General features: G+C 46.3%; 1 protein-coding gene across 6 annotated transcripts; it reads right to left on the reverse strand.

Moving 5' to 3' along the window:
- Positions 1-175: 175 nt before the first annotated feature.
- Positions 176-20555, reverse strand: Znf142 (zinc finger protein 142). Of its 6 annotated transcripts, none has more exons than XM_075951582.1 (10): positions 20407-20555; positions 20038-20166; positions 18034-18340; positions 13032-13631; positions 11409-11570; positions 9490-10329; positions 7261-7438; positions 3668-6560; positions 2646-2751; positions 176-1083 (listed from the first exon to the last, which is right to left on the reverse strand). In XM_075951582.1, the coding sequence occupies exons 3-10, from the start codon at positions 18317-18319 to the stop codon at positions 614-616; spliced, it is 5535 nt and encodes a 1844-aa protein (XP_075807697.1). In that variant the 5' UTR covers positions 18320-18340; positions 20038-20166; positions 20407-20555; the 3' UTR covers positions 176-613. The 6 variants fall into 6 exon arrangements, with proteins under 6 accessions (XP_075807697.1, XP_075807694.1, XP_075807698.1 ...); XM_075951579.1 differs by having other exon boundaries at positions 184-1083; positions 18034-18347; positions 20407-20546; XM_075951583.1 differs by having other exon boundaries at positions 184-1083; positions 18034-18347; positions 20038-20158; positions 20407-20494.
- Positions 20556-20658: the final 103 nt, after the last annotated feature.

The following is a 20658-nucleotide window of genomic DNA, read 5'->3' on the forward strand; positions in this document are numbered from 1 at the left end:
ATGTATGGGCTGTCACTGTGTGTGTGTGTGTGTGTGTGGCGGGGGCGGGGGAGCATGCGGAGAAACAAGGTTCCCAAGGGCTCTCCTCCATGTGCTGCATAGGAAGGGCACAGGAGAGGCCTGGGAGAAGACAGGGCAAACCCTGATGACAACCTAGGAATGACAGAACAGGGATCCAGACACGTCTGTTAACTGATAATCGTCTGTTTCACATGCTTACAGAGCAGCAGACACAGGAACACATGCAATTAGGTACAAATGTTCAGAAATGCTGGAAGAAAATCAGACTTGAAACTGTAAGAAGGAAGAGATGATGGAGTGAATAAAACAGAGCCCTTTTAGCCAGGGGCTCTGGTGCAACAATGGTAGACTGGAGATCTAGGCACAGGCTAAAACCATAGTGCTACTCAAGAAATCAACGTTTTAGTCCAAGCCTATCTTTTTTATAGTTGTTAATTTTAAAGGCCAGAGTCCCAAGCGGGGGGAGTGTGTTCCTGCCACACTAACATCCCAAAGCCAGCCCTCCCTCAGGCCCTAAACTCAGGTTAGCTACAGTCCCAGTTTGCATATCTTGGACTATATGTTCTTCCTAAGCCAGAGGTGGGGTAGGGGTTCAGCCTTCAGGTCCAGTTGGGGGAGCAGGAGGAGCAGGAGGGCTAGGATCTTCCAGCTTCACATCATGTAGGTGCACTGTGGGAGTAGTGGGGTCCTTGCCCACACCCTGGCTGGGGTCGGCCTGGTCAGGGTGGTGCCTGCGCACGTGCTTGACCACCTGGAACTTTTGCTTGGCTTTGTAGCTGCAGAGGCGGCAGAAGAACGGGTGGCGGTCGGTATGGGTAAGGGCGTGATGTCGCAGGCCAGCGGCCCAGCGGAAAGCACGACGGCAAACATTGCAAACATAGGGTTTGGCCTCGCTGTGCTTGCGCAGATGGGTGCGCAGCAGGAAGCGCGTCTTGAACGCCTTGCCACACTGCTCACACATGAAAGCCCGTGCCTCTCGGTGTCGTGTCTCCCGGTGTACACGCAGCGCATCAGCCCGGTTGGTGCAATACTCACACTCGGGACACTGGTATGGCTTCAGTCCTATAGGACAAACACACAACCACGAAGAGGGAAGAACAAGGATCAGTGGCTCATAAAGTCAGTATGACACCTGGATATAAAGAACACAGCACAAGCTAATGACCGTCCTTTTCTGACATTTCGGTGCCCTTCTCCACTGAGTCCACTGGGATACACAGGTCCCAGTGGATGCTGATGACCAACTGAACTTCTAGCCAACTAGTCTTCCTTATAGTAAAGAATACTCAATTATGACAGGGTTATTAAATGGGAAATTCCAACACTTCTTGGTCATGTGACACTATAGAACTTAGAGACTCCATTGGGACACTTTTTTTTTAAATTTAAAACTTTTTTTTTTTTTAATTTTTTAACTTTCTTTTATTTGCATTAGTGTGAGGTGTCAGATGCCCTGGAACTGGAGTGACAGGCAGCTGTGAGAGGCCATGTGGGTGCTGGGTATTGAACTCGGGTCCTCTGGAGTACCAGCCAGTGCTCTTAATACTTTTTTTTTCTCTTTCTTTCTTTCTTTCTTTCTTTCTTTCTTTCTTTTTTTTTTTTTTTAGTTCTTTTTGGTTCTTTCAAGACAAGGTTTCTCTACAGCTTTGGTGCCTGTCCTGGAACTAGACCAGGCTCCCCTTGAACTCACAGAGATCTGCCTGCTGAGTGCTGGGATTAAAGGCGTGCACTACCACTGCCCGGCTCATTAATTACACTTTCTTATCAAACTAAAAAAATATAAGAGAAACTAACCAGTGGTGGTGGCACATGATTTTAATCCTAGCACTTGTGAGGCAGAGGCAGGCTGATTATGTAAGTTTGAGGACAGCCAGGGTCATACACAGAACGCCTGTCTCAAAAAAACAAAACAAAACAAAAACAAAAAAAACAAAGAAAAAATGTTCAAAAAAAAAAATATAAAGATACTCCATATATGGGGGAAGCATATGCCACAATCAAAGGTACCCCATCATTAATCTTCTACAGAGAACCCATGATTTGTGAATTCCATACACTAGAGAGGAAAGACAAATTAAAAATACAGAACTTAGGGCTGGAAAGATGGCCCAGTAGTTAAGAGCACTGACTGATCATCCAGAGGTTCAGGGTTTCATTCCCAACACCCACATGGCAGCTCACAAGCATCCGTAACTCCAGTTCCAGGGTATCTGGCATCCTCACAGACATGTAGACAATGCACATTTAAAAAAAAAAGCGTGTGGGGGGAGGGAGCTCTCACCTTTCTCCTCACTTATAATCATTCTACCACATTCACACAGAAACCAAGTATCTCTCAGCAGTCAAACTGAGTTGGAGAGTCTCCGTGTGGGTGAACTTGATCACCAGGAAAGCTTTTGCGAATACACTTGCCCAGGCCTTCAGGTTTACCCTTTCTTTGGTGTCTAACACATTTCATTGGGCTGGCGAGCCAGAAGTATGTCTTCTTCCTGTGTGGTCCCTATTCCCAGGGTGAAAACTGATGTAGGCTCTGAGTGAGGACATCCAACATCTCATGGAGGTTAAGTTTGTCAGAGAAGAGGGAAACCATTTAAGCAAGATAGTGAATCGACACACACACTTACCTGTGTGCTTGGTCATGTGGTATTTGAGTTGGTTGACCCACTTGCACTTGTACCCACACTCAGGGCAGAGGTACTTCCGTTCCTCCTTATGGATCCGCATGTGGTACTGGAAGGAAGAGCAAATGCAAATGTTTCCTCCCCATGACAGGAAGCTTCCCCCAGGGCTCAGTTGTTTCTTACTAGCTATGCTGTGGGGTAAGCTAACCCCTAATTCTGTTTAATAATCTGTAACACAGGTACAAGTATCTATCTCTTTGTGTGTATGTATGTGATGTGGGGGACTATTAATACTTAATATATGCATATTAAGTATTCTTATTACTGAGTTCCCTAGCCAGTGACCCATGTTGTATTTTCAAATGATTAAAATTGGAATTCTAGGCATAAAAATAAGTGGTCAATAAATGTTAACTGTTAATACCCAGATTATTCTCAAAGTATTAAATATTCTTATCACATTGCAAACAGTTATGGAATTTATCTTTACGAAAGTGCATAGAGTTGTATTATTTCCCCCCTCTTTTTTAAAGATTTATTTATCTATTATGTATACAGTGTTCATGCCTGCAGGTAAGAAGAGGGTGTCAGATCTTATTACAGATGGTTGTGAGCCACCATGTGGCTGCTGGGAACTGAACTCTGGAAGAAGTCAGTGTTCTTAACCACTGAGCCATTTCTTCAGCCCCTGTGTTATCCCTTTTACAGATGAGGAATCTCTTAAGTTTTGAGAAGTTAAGGGACCTATCCAGAGTCACAAGTGAGTATGTGTAATTGTTAAGGTTACAGAATCCAGGATACTTGATAACTGACTTAGCAATTAAGAGCACTGGTTGTTCTTCCAGAGAACCAGGGTTTAGTTTCCAGCACCCACATAGCAGCTCACAAATGTCCTTAATTCTAGTTCTAGAGGATCCAACACCTCTTCTGGCTCTACAGGCACCAGGCTCACATGTGATACACATACATACACATATACACACACACACCAAAAAAAAAAAAAAGTTACAGAACCCAGAGCCTACCTTGAGGCGAGAAGGGTCAGCACAGGCATAGGAGCAGAGGTGACAGCGGTAAGGCTTTTCCCCAGTGTGAATACGGCTGTGCCAAGTGATCTTCTGCCGATTTTTGGTGCTGTAGGCACAGTCGGTACACTTGTAGAGCCGGGTGCCTCCATGTCCCTTTACGTGGTGATCCAGTACCAATTGATGGCGACATGAAAAGTCACAGAAAGGGCAACAGAGAGAGGGCTGGCCAGCATCCCCATCCCCACCTGAGGCGGCTGCTGAAGTCTCCTCATGCTGGTCCAGATAGTGCTTCACCAGGCCTACTCGCTCCCGGGCAGCAAAGTTGCAGAGCTGGCAGCGGTGACTGAAATGGTGCTGCCTCCGATGCTCATCCAGCGCTGGCCGGCTAGGGAAGGCCTCCTGGCAGGCCCCACACTCCAGCCTTGGGTGCTGTTTGCGGGTGTGTCCTCGTAGGCTGGCAGGACTGGGGCAGAGCAGGCCACAGTGGGAACAGTGCAAGGGGCCCTCAGTGGCCTCTACAGGACAGCCAGGGGACGGGTGTGTGGGTTCGGGGTGGCGGCGCAGAGCGTGCTGCTTCAGCGCTGTTTCTGAGCTAAACTGGGCCTCACACTGAGAGCAGGAAAAGGATGGGGTGCCTTGGTGGCAGCTGTTGACATGGCGAGTGATGTCATGACGAAGATATCCACTATAGTCACAGAGCGGACAGAAGTGGGTGGGTGTTTTGTCATGTACTCGCAGTTGGTGCAAACGCAGTTTTGAGTTGGTGCCAAATGTCTGTGGGCAGGAGCTGCAAGGGATGCGGCCAACACCCGTGTGTCGAGACTGGTGGGCCTCTAACCGGTACCGTCTAGTAGTAGAAAAATCACAGAAAGGGCACTGATGTGGCTTCACACCCTCATGTTTGAGTCGCCGGTGCTGCTGGAGGCACCGGCTTTGCTTGCAAGTAAAGCCACAGTCCCCACACTGCAGAAGGGGCCGGGGGCCAGAGGCTGGGGCTGCACTGGGGTGCCTCCGCTTCTGATGGAGCCTCAGAGCAGCAGCAGCAGGAGCGACAAATGGGCAGAGACCACAGCGCAGATCTCCAGAATCAAGGGGGCAGCCCTGGGTCTGGTGAGTCCTCAGGGTCCGTTCCTGCTGACAGCTAAAAGGACACGTGGGGCAGGAGAAGAGGGCACCCTTCTGTTTCTGAACCACAGCAGTGTCCCTATCCCCAGGGCTGGACTCTGTACCCATACTGTTCAAGAGAGCTGAGTCCCCATTGTTTAGGGTCTGGGGGCGCCCACGCTTTCTTCCCTGGCTGCGCTCCCCTCGGCAGCCTTCAGTCACATGAGAGGTGATAGAGGAGAGCCGAGAACAAAGGAATGTGCACGAACTGCAGCGGAACTTGCCCTGCTCAAAGCGGAACTTCTCAGAGGTCCCTGTGGGGAAGGACTTTCCTGTAAGACAGGCTGGGAAGTCAGAGGGTGTGGGATGAGGTTCCTCTACTTCTGTCTCCCCAGGGAGCTCAGAAGGAACATCTTTTGGAAGCAGAAGCTCTACCTTTGATGGTAAAGGTGGGGGTTTCCCGCTTTCAGCATCCTGTGAGGCTTGGCTACCTGGAAGCTGAGGATGCAGCGTGGGAGAGACAGGGCTGGGCAAAGCCTTGCTCTTTCTAAGAAGAACAGGGCATTTTTTCATCATATGGGTGCTGAGGCCACGTTGTTGCTTAAAGCTAGCTCCACACTCAGGGCATAGCAGGGGTTCTCGGCGGCTTTGGCAACCCGATTTGGAGTGCAAAGTCAGGGCTTTCTCCCGGCGAGTGATAAAAGGGCAGTGTGGGCAGCGGAAGGCTCTTCCTTCTCCCTGGATCACCACCATCTGGACCCGGCCCTCCAGCACCAGGGCTTCTGCTTGTTCTTTGTCCTGTCTCCTCAGGGCCTTAAGTAGTGACTCTGACTCAGGAAACTGAGGCAGCGGTGCAGTCTCAGCAGACAGAGTTGCTTTGAAAGTACTAGGGGTCTCCTCAGAGATTAGAGGATTTCTGGGGGGCTCAGAGACTAGCTTCTCCAGAATAGGCTCTTCTTCAGCAATCAAGCCAGGAGTTCCAACACTTTCAAAGCTGGACAGTTCCGGCTCTTCCAGCCCATCTGGTCTTTCCATTCCAAGTGGTCCTGAGGGATCTAGAGGCCTGAACTCCACAGGTGCTGTTTCAGTGAGCTCCTCAAGGGCTGGTGGCTCTGCCACAGGTTCTAGCTCTACCCTCAGGGCCTCCAAGTGTAGTGTGCAGCTACCCTCCTCTGCCTCCCCTGGGCTGGGGCTGCCAGCCAGGTTATCCCCTTGGGGAGCCTCAATACCATCCTGTTTTTTGGTGCTGACCTCATCAGCTGTCTCTGGCAGGGCCTGATCCACACTGGAGTCTGCCACAATCCCATGTTCATGGTCTTGTCTCTCAGGCTGGGCTGACAGCTGGCTTGAAGGCCCTAAGTCTGATGGAGGTGTCAGGCACTGTCTGGCCCCCTCTGACTCTTGGCTGGCATTGCACAACTGCCACACCTGGTCCCCTGGCATGTAGCCATGGACCTTACGCTTGTGGAAGAAGAGTGTGGTGTTGCTGAAGGTACGGTAATCACAGAGGGCACAATGAAACTCACGGAGATGGGTGTGTTTGCAGTTCTCATGGCTCAGCAGGGCCTGCTTGTGGCGGCTCTGATAGCTGCAGTAGCGGCAGGGGTAGAGTGGGGCAGGTGTGCCAGGGTGGTGCTGGGAAGCCATGTGCTTCTGGAGCTCATACTTCCGCTTGCACGCAAAGGCACACACCTCACACATGAGGGACTTGCCTTGGTGCCGCAGTTTGTGGCTGCTCAGCTGATCAGCCCGATGGCAGCGGTAAGAGCACTGGTTGCACTGGTATCTGGGGATAAAGACAAAGAGGAGTCAATCACAATAAATTCCAACAGTTAACAGTCACTGATTAAACCTGCCTTCCACCATCCTGTGATGAGTCCAAGGCACTGAAGAGTCTGCCTGAAGGTGTTCCCAAAGGAAGTGACGGGCAGAGACAGCTTAGCTTCAGGGCTGGGGCTCTCTATTCTATACTGCATGTGTGTGTCATGTTGTGAGCCCCTACCCTGAGTGGGGCAGGTGTGCCAGGGTGGCAATACCCACTTGACTTCTAAGTAACTGAAAGCCCCATGGAACAGGTTTCTGTACTTTGTTCTATTCCCCAGTGGAGGCATAAAAGCTACAGACCAAAGCAAGCCCCTGGGCAGATGTGCCTGTAGGTTAGCGAATTTGCCCAGCTATTCCTGGATCTTAAAGTGACTACTTGGTGCCATTAAGTGTAGATCCATTTTCCTGAGACCAAATTCTGAGAACTCAAGTAATACTTTAAACGTGGGCTCTAAGGATTGAACTCATCAGACCTTCATGATTGCAGGCAAGCACTTTACTGACTGAGCTATTCCCTCAGTCCCTCAAGGGACATTTTGATCTCTTTTCCTTCTCCCGGCCCAGAATGCTCTCACCATGCAGAATGGGCCACAGACACGGGGCTAAGATGGTATGAGAATAGAGAAAGCAGTGGGGCCGGAGGTGGAAACGTGTGCTCGTACCTGAGATCCCCGGCATGTTTCCGCATGTGCACACTTAAGTAGTGCTTCCACTTGGTGACATAGCCACATTCAGTACACATGTAATCCTTGGTGTTAGAGTGGGTCAGCATGTGCTTGGATAGGTAGCTCACATCTCGGCAGGTGAAGTCACACAGCTCACACTTGTGAGGTTTCTCTCCTTATATTATGTGGAGGGGAAAGAACACAGGTCAGATACAAATTTGAGTGAGTGGCCATAACAGCTCTTGCAGCAAGTTTGCTATGATGCCACACAGGAGCAAAAGCTGTATGTGCCACCAGATACATGGCAAGCTTCACAAGAAAGAAGGCTACATTATAGCTGTCATAGACAGTTCTTCCAACTCCTATACCAGTGAAGAGGAGGGAAAAGCAAAGAAAATTAAAAGTCTACCTTGGATTTTTTTTTTTTTTTTGAGACAGGGTTTCTCTGTGTAACCCTGGCTGTCCTGGAATTCGTTCTGTAGACCAGACTGGCCTTGACTCAAGAGATCCACCTACCTCTGTCTCCCAGTGCTGGGATTAAAGGTGTGAGCCAAGTTTACCTCTGATTTTTAGAAAAAGGTAGTTGGCACCTGTAACTCAATCCCTTCTCATTTCCTAAGTAGAGATTAGAACAAGAGAAGAAATAGATTGGAACTCAAGATTCCAATACAGTAAGGCCAGAACAGCCAGCATTTATACAATGCTCACTATGTGCCTGATCTTTGCATAAACTGCCTCCTATCAATGAGTCTTCATAACAACACTATAAGGTGCTATTATTATCTCTGTTTTAGAGATGGGAAAATCAAGGCACAGAGAAATCACAAAGCCATTTTATTAAAAGGTGGACCACATGGCCTTGGGAAGCCTTTTTCTTTGTTTCCAGAAAGGGAACAGCAAAATACAGACCTCACAAGGTTGGTGTAAGTATTAAATAAAACATAACACAGCTGTCAGTGGTGCACAGTAAGAACTCAAGGAGAAGTTGTCCTAGTACTTGCTCAATATCTGGCACTAAGAGGCTGGTGGCCATGTTCCTTCAAGACCCCCTCCCACTGCAACCACCTCTGTATGGCAAAGGACATACAACAGCTCTCTATCTAAATTAAATTTTTGTCTCTTATCTTTACCTGCCTTGTTTATAAGATTGTTAAGGATAAAATAGGCTAATACATGCAAAAGAACATTTATTTTATTTTATTAATTTATTGTGCATATAGTATTCTGCCTACATGCCAGACGAGAGCACCAGATCTCATTACAGATGGTTGTGAGCCACCATGTGGTTGCTGGGAATTGAACCCAGGATCTTTAGAAAAGTAGACAGTGTTCTTAACCACTGAGCCATCTCTCCAGCCCCCAAAAGAACATTTTAAAACTATGTTAATACTACACAGAGCGGGGAGGAGGCAGAAATCCTTAATAAATAAATAAATAAATAAATAAATAAAAAATACTACACAGATACAGGTTTTAGGAAAAGGCCTTAGAAACTACACTCTGTGACAAAACTGTGCAGAAATGAACTGTTATTTATACAGGAACAACAATAGCTTTGACCAAACTATCTAAAAATTATTTTTCTAACCAGAGTTTTTTGTGGAACTGGCTTTATGGTTCATCAATGCATAGATGTTTGCAGAGCTCAGAGATGATACTGCAGCAGGAAGCCTGACTTAGCTGTCATCTAAGGCTTCAGTAATGCTAGCAACCAATTACAAGACCAAGGTAAAACAAGTCAATCTTCAGGTCACTAGATGTGACCATGTTCAGTTCTAAGGAAAGCCACATGCATATGGAAGGCTGATTACCCTCCCTTCTCCTGCTCCAACACTTTCAAAATCTGAATTATAAAGAAAGTTATCTGACCTGGTCTGGAAGTTTTCACTCTATAAAAGGCTGGATACTCACCCATCTGCACTTGACTAGGGGTGGGGAGAACTGGACAAATACTTAAGGGTAAGGAATGATAGTCTGGTATTAGAAAACAGGTTCTTAAATCAGAGTGCATGGATTCACTGACCTGTCTACTTTATTTGTTTAATGATATTCAACTTTTGCCTTACATCCTTGCAAACTTGGAATATTAGAGTTGTGCCCATAAACCTGAGGTCAAGTGAAACAATGTATGCAAAGCCCTTTGTGTGCTGCTTGCAGCAAAAGCTCATGCCAGCCGTCACCTTCACCACCATTATTCTATCATCATGAGGATAGAAGCCATCTCACCGGTATGCAGCAGCATGTGTCGGATAAGCACCCTCTTGTGGGCAGTGGCAAAGCTGCACTCAGAGCACTGGTGGATCTTCTCATGAGCATGCATCTTGCCAACGTGGTCCTGGTAAGCTACTGGGTTGAAGGTGGCAAAAGGGCAGAAGGTGCACCGTAGCTCTTCACTGCCCGGGTGGCCTTGCTTCTTATGTTTGCGGAACAAATGCTTATTGGAGCAGGCAAAGTCACAGTGGGGACAGTGGAAAGCATAATGGCTCTTGTGGTGGGCTTCCATGGCTTCAGCTGTGGCAAAGAGCATGGGGCATGAGTGATGGCGGCATTCCACAGCTCGTACTCCATGGGTCTCCTTTAGGTGCTTTACAAAGGCCTTCCGGTCGGGGGCTACATAAGTGCAGCCCTCCTGAAAGCAGTGGAGGGGTAACGGCTCTGCTGCAGCTGCTGCTGTGTGGCTCTTGAGGTGCTCTTTGAGCGCTTGGCTGAGGCGGAATTCCTCACGGCAGACAGGACAGGCGTAGGTGTCTGAGTAGAAGTTGGAAATATCTTCGTGCATGCTGGCCATGTGGCGGTTAAGTGCATTCCTCTCAACAGCACTGTAGTGGCACAGAGGACATTGGTGGGCCTTCTCACCCAGCTCCCGCAGCAGATGGGTTTTGAGTTTGCTTTTGCTGGTAAAGAACTTCTGGCAGTTAGGACACTGGAGGCTTGGGTCTGGAAAATGGAGATGCAGGTGCTCTACCAAATGGGTCCGCTTCTTAAAGCAGCGTTTGCATTCTGGACACATGTGTGTCTTGAAGAGGGACTCAGTACTGGAAGCCACATGCCCTTGCCGTCCCTGCTCTATAGAGACAAGCAGAAAGATCAGCAGGGCTGTTGTGAAAGAAAGATCCTCAAAATGAGTGAGCAGAAAGAAAGGTAAAGTACCCTAACCTTCCAAGTACTGGCTCACTAAGCTCAGAATAATTGAGAGCTGGTAAGAAATACAATCAGATTTAAAAAAAAAATTATTCACCAGACATAAGTATACACGCTGTGGGATGAATTTCAAGTTTTTCTATGGGGTTTGAAACTGAAAACAAATATTCAGAAAAAAAAGTTTTAGGAAGCTAGACAAAACAGATTGGTCATCAATAACCTGTGATATCTATACTATAAAAGAATCCCTTTCTCCTGCTAAAGAGGTCTATAACTGTACTGGATAGTTTTATGTTAACTTGACACAAACTAAAGTCATCAGAGGGGAAAGAACCTCAACTGGAAAATACCTCAATAAGATTGGGCTGTGGGTAAGCCTGTAAGGCGTTTTCTTAATTAGTGATTGATGGATGGTCCAGCCCATTATGGGTGGAGCCAACCCCAGGTTGGGCTCTATAATAAAGCAGGCTGAGCAAGTCATGGGAACAAACCAGCAAAGAACACCCCTCAAAGACCTCTGCATCAGCTCCTGCCTCCAGGTGCCGTTTTGAGTTCCTGTCCTGATTTCATCCAATGGTAAACAGTAACACGGAAGTGTAAGCCCAGTAAATCCTTTCCTCTCCAACTTGCTTTATTATAGTCATGATGTTTCATTGACATCAGAAGGCCTAGCTAAGACACTGGCTGAAGAAACCCTGCCTACAAGAACAAATTGTATTGTACCACTGCCCTGTGTTACTAGATTACTTGATCTATTTATCGCTGCATATTAGATTTTGCTGTTGCTTTTAAGTCCTTGAGATTAAACCCAAGGACTCACAAATGTTAAGAGCATACTCTCTTGTTATTTCCCTAGCCCTAGATCTTGACTTTTGAGTCTAACAGAAAGACTACATGGATATGAACTAAAGCTTGGAAAACCTAATCCTAAGGCCTAAATGTCAGGCTCTCCACTATCCACTGCTGTCTACCATGAAGAGCTTCAACCTCAGTGATGTTATTACCGTCCAACTGCTGAGTTCCTTGGCTTTTATCTGAGACTTTCTGGGAGTCCTTTTGGGTGCCACTCTCTTCTTCCTCTACATCCTCCTCGGCTGACTCCTGCCCAGGCAAAGGTGTACCCGCTTCCTCAGAAGGCTCTCCCTCTCCTGGAGACAGCTTGGGAACTGGGGACACACAAAACTTGAAGTTCACAGGGGCAATGACAGTACTGAATGCTGGTATTATACTTACTGGCAAGCAGAATTATCCTTCTCTCCTCTTAGCAGAATCTTGGATGCTAAGTAAATATATGTATTCTTATTCAAGGCAGAGATCTGAAGACCAAAGAGTAAAAACCTATCTTAAAAACCTACAATAATACAGACTCAGATCCACTGAAGCTCAGAAGTTTGAAGTCACTGGGAAGGGGACAGGGCCTAAGAGGTAGACAAGAGTAGAATGTACTTCCTTTGTCCAGGTCTCCAAAGCCAAAGGCTGGATGTTCAAGGCAGAGACAATACCCTGACTGTTCACTGTTTACTGAGGGGCCTAATTTGTACTTCAGGCTCATACCTTGCCCCTGAAAAGTCTTCTTTTTAGACATAAGAACAAGAAAGAGGCTCAGTAAGTCAAGTTCTCAGCCTGTCCTCTCCTGGACTATGTTCTCTGTTCCCTGCTCCTGCACTCACCTCATGCTGGTTTTGTTATTTGTGAGACTAAAAGGAGAAACTGATGAAGTATCATCTTTCCTGAGATTTCTTTCTTTTGTTTTTTCAAGACAGAATTTCTCTGTGTAGCTCTGACTATCCTGAAACTCACTATGTAGACCAGGCTGGCTCTGAACTCACAGAGATTTGCTTGCCTCTGCCTCCTAAGTACTGGGATTAAAGGTGTGAGCTACCACCACCCAGCAAGATTTTTTACACAATCCTATTCCTTTCTGCCCACTCTCACGATTTATTTATGTTTTTTTGACACATGATTTCATATAGTCTAGGTTGGCCTGGAACTTGCTATATAGCTAAAGATGACCTTGAATTTCCAACCGTCTCAAGTGCTAGGATTACAGGCACATACCATTTGGTATAGCTCCCATCTCATTCATTCTACAGGCAATCTATAATCATTCTGCTAGTAGCAAGTCACTAACAGGCACTTTCACTCTTAGCATGGTCTGAAATGGATCAATAAAGGATATTGTTAAAATAATTTCAGATTACATGTTGCATAAATCAAATTTTACTCAGTGTTATAGACAAAGGCTTCCTTTTGTTTCAAATTGATTCAAGTTTTCTAGAGCCTTTCCCTTATCACCCAGTATTTCCATCTTCTTTTTTATTTTATTTTTTATTTATTTATTTTGTTTTACAAGACAGGGTTTCTCTGTGTGGCCCTGGCCATCTTGGAACTTGCTCTGTAGACCAGACTGGCCTCTAATTCACAGTGATCTGCCTGCTCCTGCCTTCTAAGTGCTGAGACTAAAGGCCTGTGCCCCACAGCCCAGCTGCAATTCCATCTTCTTAAGCAATGGTCTACATTCTGTCATACTCATGGAACAGACATACTGGAAACAAATGGGGTCTCTTATAAGAGAACAACTGTGGATACATTCTAGGCACGAGACTAGTGGGTCCCTGGTCCCCTACCTGGCAGCAGCTCCTGGGATGGAAGGCCCTGAGCAGCAGAAAGTTCTCCCCGTGTACTGGCTCCATGGCTCCGCTGATGCTGCCGGAAGAGTTTGACGTTGGAGCCCATGAAGCTGCAGTGGCTGCAGTGGAAAGGGTAATGGGCTTGCCGATGCAGCTCCATTCCCTGCTGGCTCCCAAAAACCAGGGAGCAGCCCCGGAATGAACAGGGTACAGGAACTGCCTTGTGGGTCTGTCTCAGGTGATGCTGCAGACCCTTGCGATCTTCAGCAGAGAACACACAGCCAGACTCTGGGCAGGAGAATGTGTTGGGAGTGACCCGGTGAATCTTGAAGTGGCTCTTCAAGGCCTGGGGCTGGGCAAACTCTTGTCTACATACAGGACATGGCAGGGGGCTATTTGGCAGGCTGGGGTCCTGCAGAGGGCCATGGAGGGTGAGGTTGCTGGGGGGCAGCTCTACAGAACACGGGGGGCTAGAGAGGTCCTGCACAGCCTGAATATGGGTCTCAGTGCACTGGTGTAGGGACAGCAGAGTAGGCTCTGCAAAGCTCTGTTCACAGCGCTCACAGAAGTAAACCTCCACCACCTTTACCAGGACACCTGCAGGCAGAGGACCGACAGAGAGAGGCACAGAATCAGATGGAACAAGACTTGAAAGAGTTAGTCACTAGTAGAAATGTAGGTAAATCTTTTTATAGTCATGGAGTACAGATAGATTTCAAGTTTGGCTTTGTACCTGGACTATAAGGTCAGGGAGAGCCTGTCTGGAATGTGTCTGGATTTCTAGTATGTAGTAAAATACTTGGCAAAAGATCTGTGCTTAGTGTGTTAATAAATCAATAAACAATAAAATCCAGAAAGCATCAAGAAAAAGTAAATTTGGGGCTAGGGAGATGGCTCAGTCAGCAAAGTGCCTGCTTTGTAAGCATGAGGACTGAGTTCAGATCCCCAGCACGGATGGTGCAAAGACAGGCAGGTTTCTGTTTCTGGAGCTTACTGGCTGGCTAGCCTAGGCAAACCAAACTCATAAGATCCAGAGTCAATAAGAAACCCTTTTCGAAATGACTCAGTCAGTATTGGCCTTGGCCACCAAACCTGATGACCTAAGTTTAATCCCCAGAACCCACATGGTAGGAGAGAACCGAAGCCCACAGGTTATTTGCTCCCACGCACAGACACCCAGACCCACACCCACCTCAGGTAAGGTAATATGCAAAAGAAAGAAATAAAAACGTAGGGAGCAACTGAGGAAGACCCCTGACCCTGGCATCTACACACGAGCATCCATGTGCAAACATACACTGCTGTATACTAGTAAGATGTGACAATGGTGATGAAGGTGATGGCTGGCAGGAGCGTTTGCTGGGTACCAAGCATCACACAATGGGCACTGCATACATGGTTTCACTTGACCTCAAGTTTATGGGTTGATTCTCCTGCCTGCACCTCCCATCTCACAAAGGAGTAAAATTTATTTACTAGGCTAGAGATCCACGTTACTGCATCTGTATGGCTTTTTGACATGGTCCCAAGGATAAAATTCAGGTTGCTAGGGTTGCATAGCAAGCACACTTTTTTTAAGTTTTTGTTTTTTTTTTTAAAAGGTCACCTTCCATTTCTTTTTTTATGTATGTATTTATTTATTATGTATACAATAGTCTATCTATATGTATGCCTGAAGGCCAGAAGAGGGCACCAGACCTCATTACAGATGGTTGTGAGCCACCATGTGGTTGCTGGGAATTGAACTCAGGACCTTTGGAAGAGCAGGGAATGCTCTTAACCGCTGAGCCATCTCTCCAGCCCCTGTTTTTTTTTTTTAAATGTATACAGTGTTCTGCCTGCATGTATGCCTGCACTGCAGGCCAGAAGAAGGTACTGGAATGCATTATACAGATGGCTATGAGCCACCATGTGGTTGCTGGGAATTGAACTCAGAACCTCTGGAAGAGCAGCCAGTGCTCTAAACCTCTGAGCCATCTCTATAGCCCTGTGGCAAGCATTTTTATCTGCTGAGTCATCTCATAAGACCATGAGACAGGGTCTTGATATGAAACCCAGGCTGACTTATGTAGCTTAGTCTAGGCTTGAATTCTAGACCATTCTGCCTCAGTTTTCTGAGTAATAAGATTAAAGGAATCCTCGGATAACAGACACGTACCAGCATACTCACCTATCAAAGTTATATTTGTGTGCGACTATCTATTAAATATACCTTATCTTTTCAACCAATTCATAGTATTTCAGAGAACTAATAAATCAAACTGAAATTCTGCCCTGATGGACCAAGATGTTTCTAGCAACAATAACAACAAAACAACAAAGCTGCCTTATTCATCTCATTCCTATATGCATACATGTCTCCTATAAGAGAGGCTCCTGGAGTGAGTTACTATGTCAGAATGTGCATGACTGTAAAGTTCACTCTGTAGCTAAACTCAGGTTGTGGATGCAGCTGGGTGATGGTACAATAATTAGCTACCATGTAGAAGAACCTGGGTTCTATACCCCAGCACACACACACAAAAAAAGATTATTTTATATTCTTCTAAGGAAAAAAAATGTGGTACATTTACACAATGGAGCACTATGCAGCAGAAAAAAAATGACATCTTGAAATTTCCAAATGTATGGAGCTAGAAAACATCATATTGAGTGAGGTAACCCAGACCCAGAAGGACAATCATCATATGTACTCACTCATAAGTGGTGTTTAAACATAGAGCAAAGGAAACCAGCCTACAAATTACAATTCCAGAGAACCTAGACAACAATGAGGACCCTAAGAGAGACACACATGGATCTAATCTACATGGGAAGTAGAAAAAGACAAGATCTCTTAAGTAAATTGGGAGCATGGGGACCACAGGAGAGGGCTGAAGGGAGGGGAGTGGAGAAAAATGTATAGCTCAATAAAATCAATCAGGGCTGGAGAGATGGCTCAGGGGATAAGAGCACTGGCTGCTCTTCCAGAGGTCCTGAGTTCAATTCCCAGCAACCATCTGTAATGAGATCTGGTGCCCTCTTCTGGTCCACAGGGATACATGCTGGCAGAATATTATATATATAATAAATAAATAAATCTTAAAAAACTTTAAAAAAATCAAATCAATGAATCAATAAAATTGCAAGATTGTAGTAGCTGGGCATGGTGGCATATACCTTAAATTCCAAAACTGGGGGGCAGAGGCAGGCAGATCTCTGTTCCAGGCCAATCAGAGCTACATAGCGAGATCAAAGAAAAACCCAAAGTCGCAAGATATTATGTATCCTTACATAGCCTCTTCTCAACTCTAGGAGTTTGTTTTGTTTGCTTTTTTGGTGGAGACAGGGTTTCTTCAGAGAAAGAAGTAGTTTTCGCTGTCCTGGAGCTCACTGTAGACCAGGCTGGCCTTGAACTTGTAGAGATCCACAAGTTGCTTCTTGAGTGCTGGAATGAAAGGTGTGTGCCACCAATGCCTGGCCTACTCTACAATTTTTTTTAAAAAAAAAAAAAACAAATACTAGTTTTGGCTAAAATTGAGAAGCAAAACTAGCATTTTATGAAATTAAGCATTTTTTTCCTAGGGCTATTGTTTATCTTTATTTCTTCTTTGTGATCTGCATGTAGAGTAATTCATATCCATTCATTTATCCCCTCTCTCCTCAAGACAACATCCTGCATTGTGCAGCCCTGCTGGCCTGGAATTCACTATGTAGACTCTGGCTTAGAATATTTAGCAATCCTCCTCACTTCTGGAAATAGAGGTATGTACAAAAAAAAACAAAAACAAAAACAAAAAATAAAAAAACAAAAAAAGGCCAATAAACTCTAAAATTTAAAAATATTGTTTTTATTTTTTATTTCTTAAAAACATTCAGTTATACGAGATGTGTCCATATGTGCATGCATATGTTTGGAGGTCAGAGGACAACTTGTAGGAGTTGGTTCTTTCCTTTCACCATGTGGATCCTGGGGATTGAATTCAGGTTATCAAGCTTAGTGGCAAAATGGCAAAAGCCTTTATCCACTGAGCCATCTTGCCAGACCCCTTAACCTGACACAGGGTCTCACTATGTGGCAGTGGGTGGTTTTGAACTTACAGATATCAGCCAACCTCCGTCTCCCAAGTATTGGGATTAAAAGTGTGCTTCACCACATAGTCGTTCATACTCTTTGTTCCCCCAGAGAGAAGTTAATGATTTTTGTTTTGTTTTATTTTGTTTTTTTTAAGACAGGGTTTCTTTATGTTGCTCTGGTTGTTGGAACTCGTCCCGTAGACCAGTCTGGCCTCAAACTCAGAGATCTTCCTGCTTCTGCCTCCTGAGTGCTCGTATTAAAGGCATGTACCACCAATGCCTGGCTCAGTTTATAATTTTTACATGGTCAAATTACCTATTTTTCCCCAGCATCCTTTACTATTATCTTACTCTGTCAGAAGACAAAGTTTACAGCTGTAACTGAAAAGTAACAGTTAAAGCATAGGACATGTCCTAAGATGGATTTTTTAGATGTAGAAAGAATGAAGGGAAACTTCCTACTCAGACAAACAACATGCCCTGGGTAAGTACAGTATGTTATACACTTGAAACTAGGGCAAGGAAACACTAGGGACTTCTGGAAAGCCCTGCAAAACTCAAGATGGTTGATCAGGTTGGGCCTCTGACCTAATGACAGGCTGGTTTAGGGTCAGTATGGAATAAAAAATCCCCAAGGACTATCAGAGCAAGGACAAGCCAGAATAGACACAGTTGTCAGAAAGGTCTTCTGTTCTGAATTACTGCCTAGCAGACACGAAGCTCTCGGAGGGAAAACTTTGCCAAAAGTTTGTTACAAGGCTGTATGCTACCTTGCCAGCCTTCCATCAACATGCATCAGCTGCACACCAAATTATAACATCTCCGGGTATAAAAATAGCATGCTACCTTGTGTTCTCATCACATTCAAAGAGAAGGACCAAAAATAGCACACATAAAAAACTCAGGCTGTGTCCCACTGGCCTGGTAGCAACTATGTTTGTACCTGAGGTGTCTCCAGAAGCTCCTGGGGTCAGGGTTTCAGCTACTGCTTCCACAATGATCTCCATGTTCCCTGAACTCTCTTCAGTAGCTGTGGCCTCTACCAGGAGGCAGCCTGGGTCAGCAGGCAAAGGTGCAGGCTCCCCAGAAGCACAGGTATTCTGGACAGGGCCCAGGATTCCATGGTTTGAGAGAGGTGGGGGAATCAACAATAGCTCAGAGCATAGTCCATCCATCTCCCCAGTGCCGTTAGCCAGCTGGGATGCCAACACAGGGTCTGTCATTATCATTGACTTCTGTGTTGTGGTCTCCTAGATGCTGACAAGTAGCCAGGAAAAAAAAAATCATACATACATGGTTAGAATTCTCAACTTCTCCGAAGTTGGCCCACACATTTAGGCATTTCCATTCATGGCAACATGCCATACTTTATTATCCTAAATATTCTCAAAGCAACACTGAACACAGTATAAAATGAGAATGAAGTCCGTATTAGTAGAACCAACAAGTTGAGGCCAACATTAAAGACTGCAGGTTATGTTTCTTGCTAGTAAGTGATGACTACAACAAGACTAAGTAGGGCCGGGGGCTCTCATTATTCTCAGTGTAGATATAAAACCACTGCTTCACTTACAGCCCTCCTCGCCAGACGATTTGCTGTATTCTGACGCTACATTCTGTTTTGCTTGCTCCCCACTTTCTTGCCTCTTCCATTCGGTGCATCGCAATCTCTTCGTCTAGCTGATCAAGCACACCTACTCCTTAAGAAAGTATCATTTCTGCTGTGAATGCATTTCCTCTCTTTTGGGTCCCGACAGCCTTTGTATGTAACTCCATCAGCAAATACTGCACTATTTTTCCCTATCCGTCTCTCTTCCTAGCTGTACAGCTCAACTAGCATCAAATATGGTACGTAGCTGAGGATGACCTTGAACACCCAGTATCGATCTAATGAGTGCTGGGAAGTCAGGTGTACATAACATCTGTTTGTAAGATTTTATCTTTAGTTATGTGTGTTGATATTTGCACATGAGTGCAGGTGCCCGCAGAGTCCAGAAGAAGGCACTGTCAGATGCTGGAAATGGATGCTAGAAACTGAACCCAGGTCCTCAGAAAGAGCAGCACTCACTCTTGGACGATTTCTCCAACCTCACCCCCCCTTTCTTTTTTAAATGCGGGGCTGGGGATCAAACCCAGGGCTTTGTGCATCCGAGGTGAGCACTCTACAAATGAGTTACTATATATCCCAACACAGGATGTGGCGCTTTCTCACTTTAGCGAGCACACAAGGCAGACATACAAAAATTCTAGTGACCAGCTGAACTGAAGTAAACCCAGATATTTTAAACCAAGGTGTCAAACCAGTGTTCCCTCACATACAAGGTAACTTTTGAACTCACCAACTTTCTAAGGCCTCCAGAACCTAACACAACCAAGAAGCGAATTAAACTAAAGGCCCTGTTAGTCACGGCTGAAATAAGTGAGATACATTTTAAAATTCTTAGCACTCAGGAGGCAGAGACTGGCGGATCTCTGTGAGTTCGAGGCCGGCCTGGATTACAAGGTGAGTTCTAGGCCAGTCGAGGCTCTTACACAGAAAAACCCTGCCTCAAAAAACCAACCAACCAACCAACCAAAATAGAACAACAATAATTACTTGATGAAATCGGATCACCAAGGTGGAATGAGACCCAGATGAGGGCCGCTATTCCTTATTCTGCAGAATCCCTCCACTCAAACCAGTAAAAGCACACAGAAATTCCGAAGGTGGAAGAGCACTTCCGTGGTTAGCGAGGCTCTTTGGAACCTACAGCTTCCACCGACGGCTTAGAATTGCTGCTCTGCTCAATTTTCCTGCTCCATCACGCAGCCTCAGGAAGATGCAGCGCTTGAGGCAGGAGTGTGCCAGAAAGTAACGTGTTTTCTTTGGGAGCGGAGAACCAAGAGACATGGAAAGCCTGGGGAACAAGGTGCCTCGGTTCCCACGCGCCTCTGGGCTTTGACTCACCGTGTGGCCTTGAAGAGAAGCACTCGCGTCGATTCTCTAGGATTCAGCTTTCCTAGCTGTAAAGTGGAGGCGGCGACAGACAAGTCACGAGATCCAGCGAAGGAGAAAGGCGTTTAGGAACCTGCAAGACTTGGAATGATGCATCGTCACGATTATGGTCCTGAGGAGAGGCAGCGGATACCCGGGCGGGGCCCAGGGAGGTGACGCGAAGATGCACCCGGGTCCCTCTCGTCGGCGTGCTCCCCCTCAGCACCACCTCCCAAGGGGTCCCACCTCCCAGGCCCACTCATGCTGGGGCTGGAGAAACTTTTACCTCCAGCTTGCAGCACCCGCACTACCCCTGGTTCCCGCCGACAGCCGCTCTCTCACCTTCTACCCCACGACCGGAGGGAGCTGCATCTCTATGGTCTGACTGGTACAGGAGAGGCTCCTTAGGGGCCTTCGGTGTGGCCGCCCTCGCCCCACACTTCTCTGGGAATCTGACGTGCGGCGGTCACTCTGTCTCTCTTCGCGGCCGGTGCTACTCTATGGTTTCCCCCCTATGTCCTTGAGTACCCTAACTCGGAGGCCCAAAGCGGAACCACCGAGAGTTGCAGGGTAGAGTGGCACAGACTTCGTGGT

Source organism: Microtus pennsylvanicus, chromosome 17, assembly GCF_037038515.1.
Source record: "Microtus pennsylvanicus isolate mMicPen1 chromosome 17, mMicPen1.hap1, whole genome shotgun sequence".
NCBI lineage: Eukaryota > Metazoa > Chordata > Mammalia > Rodentia > Cricetidae > Microtus > Microtus pennsylvanicus.

Bases quoted from the DNA above. Each gene is read 5' to 3' on its own strand.
- Znf142 (XM_075951582.1), bottom strand. From the start codon at position 18,319: ATGATAATGACAGACCCTGTGTTGGCATCCCAGCTGGCTAACGGCACT. The intron at 11,571-13,031 runs GTAGGGGACCAG...GTGTGTCCCCAG, and splicing joins ATCCCAGGAGCTGCTGCCAG to TTCCCAAGCTGTCTCCAGGA. The intron at 7,439-9,489 runs GTGAGATGGCTT...ACATAATATAAG, and splicing joins ACACATGCTGCTGCATACCG to GAGAGAAACCTCACAAGTGT.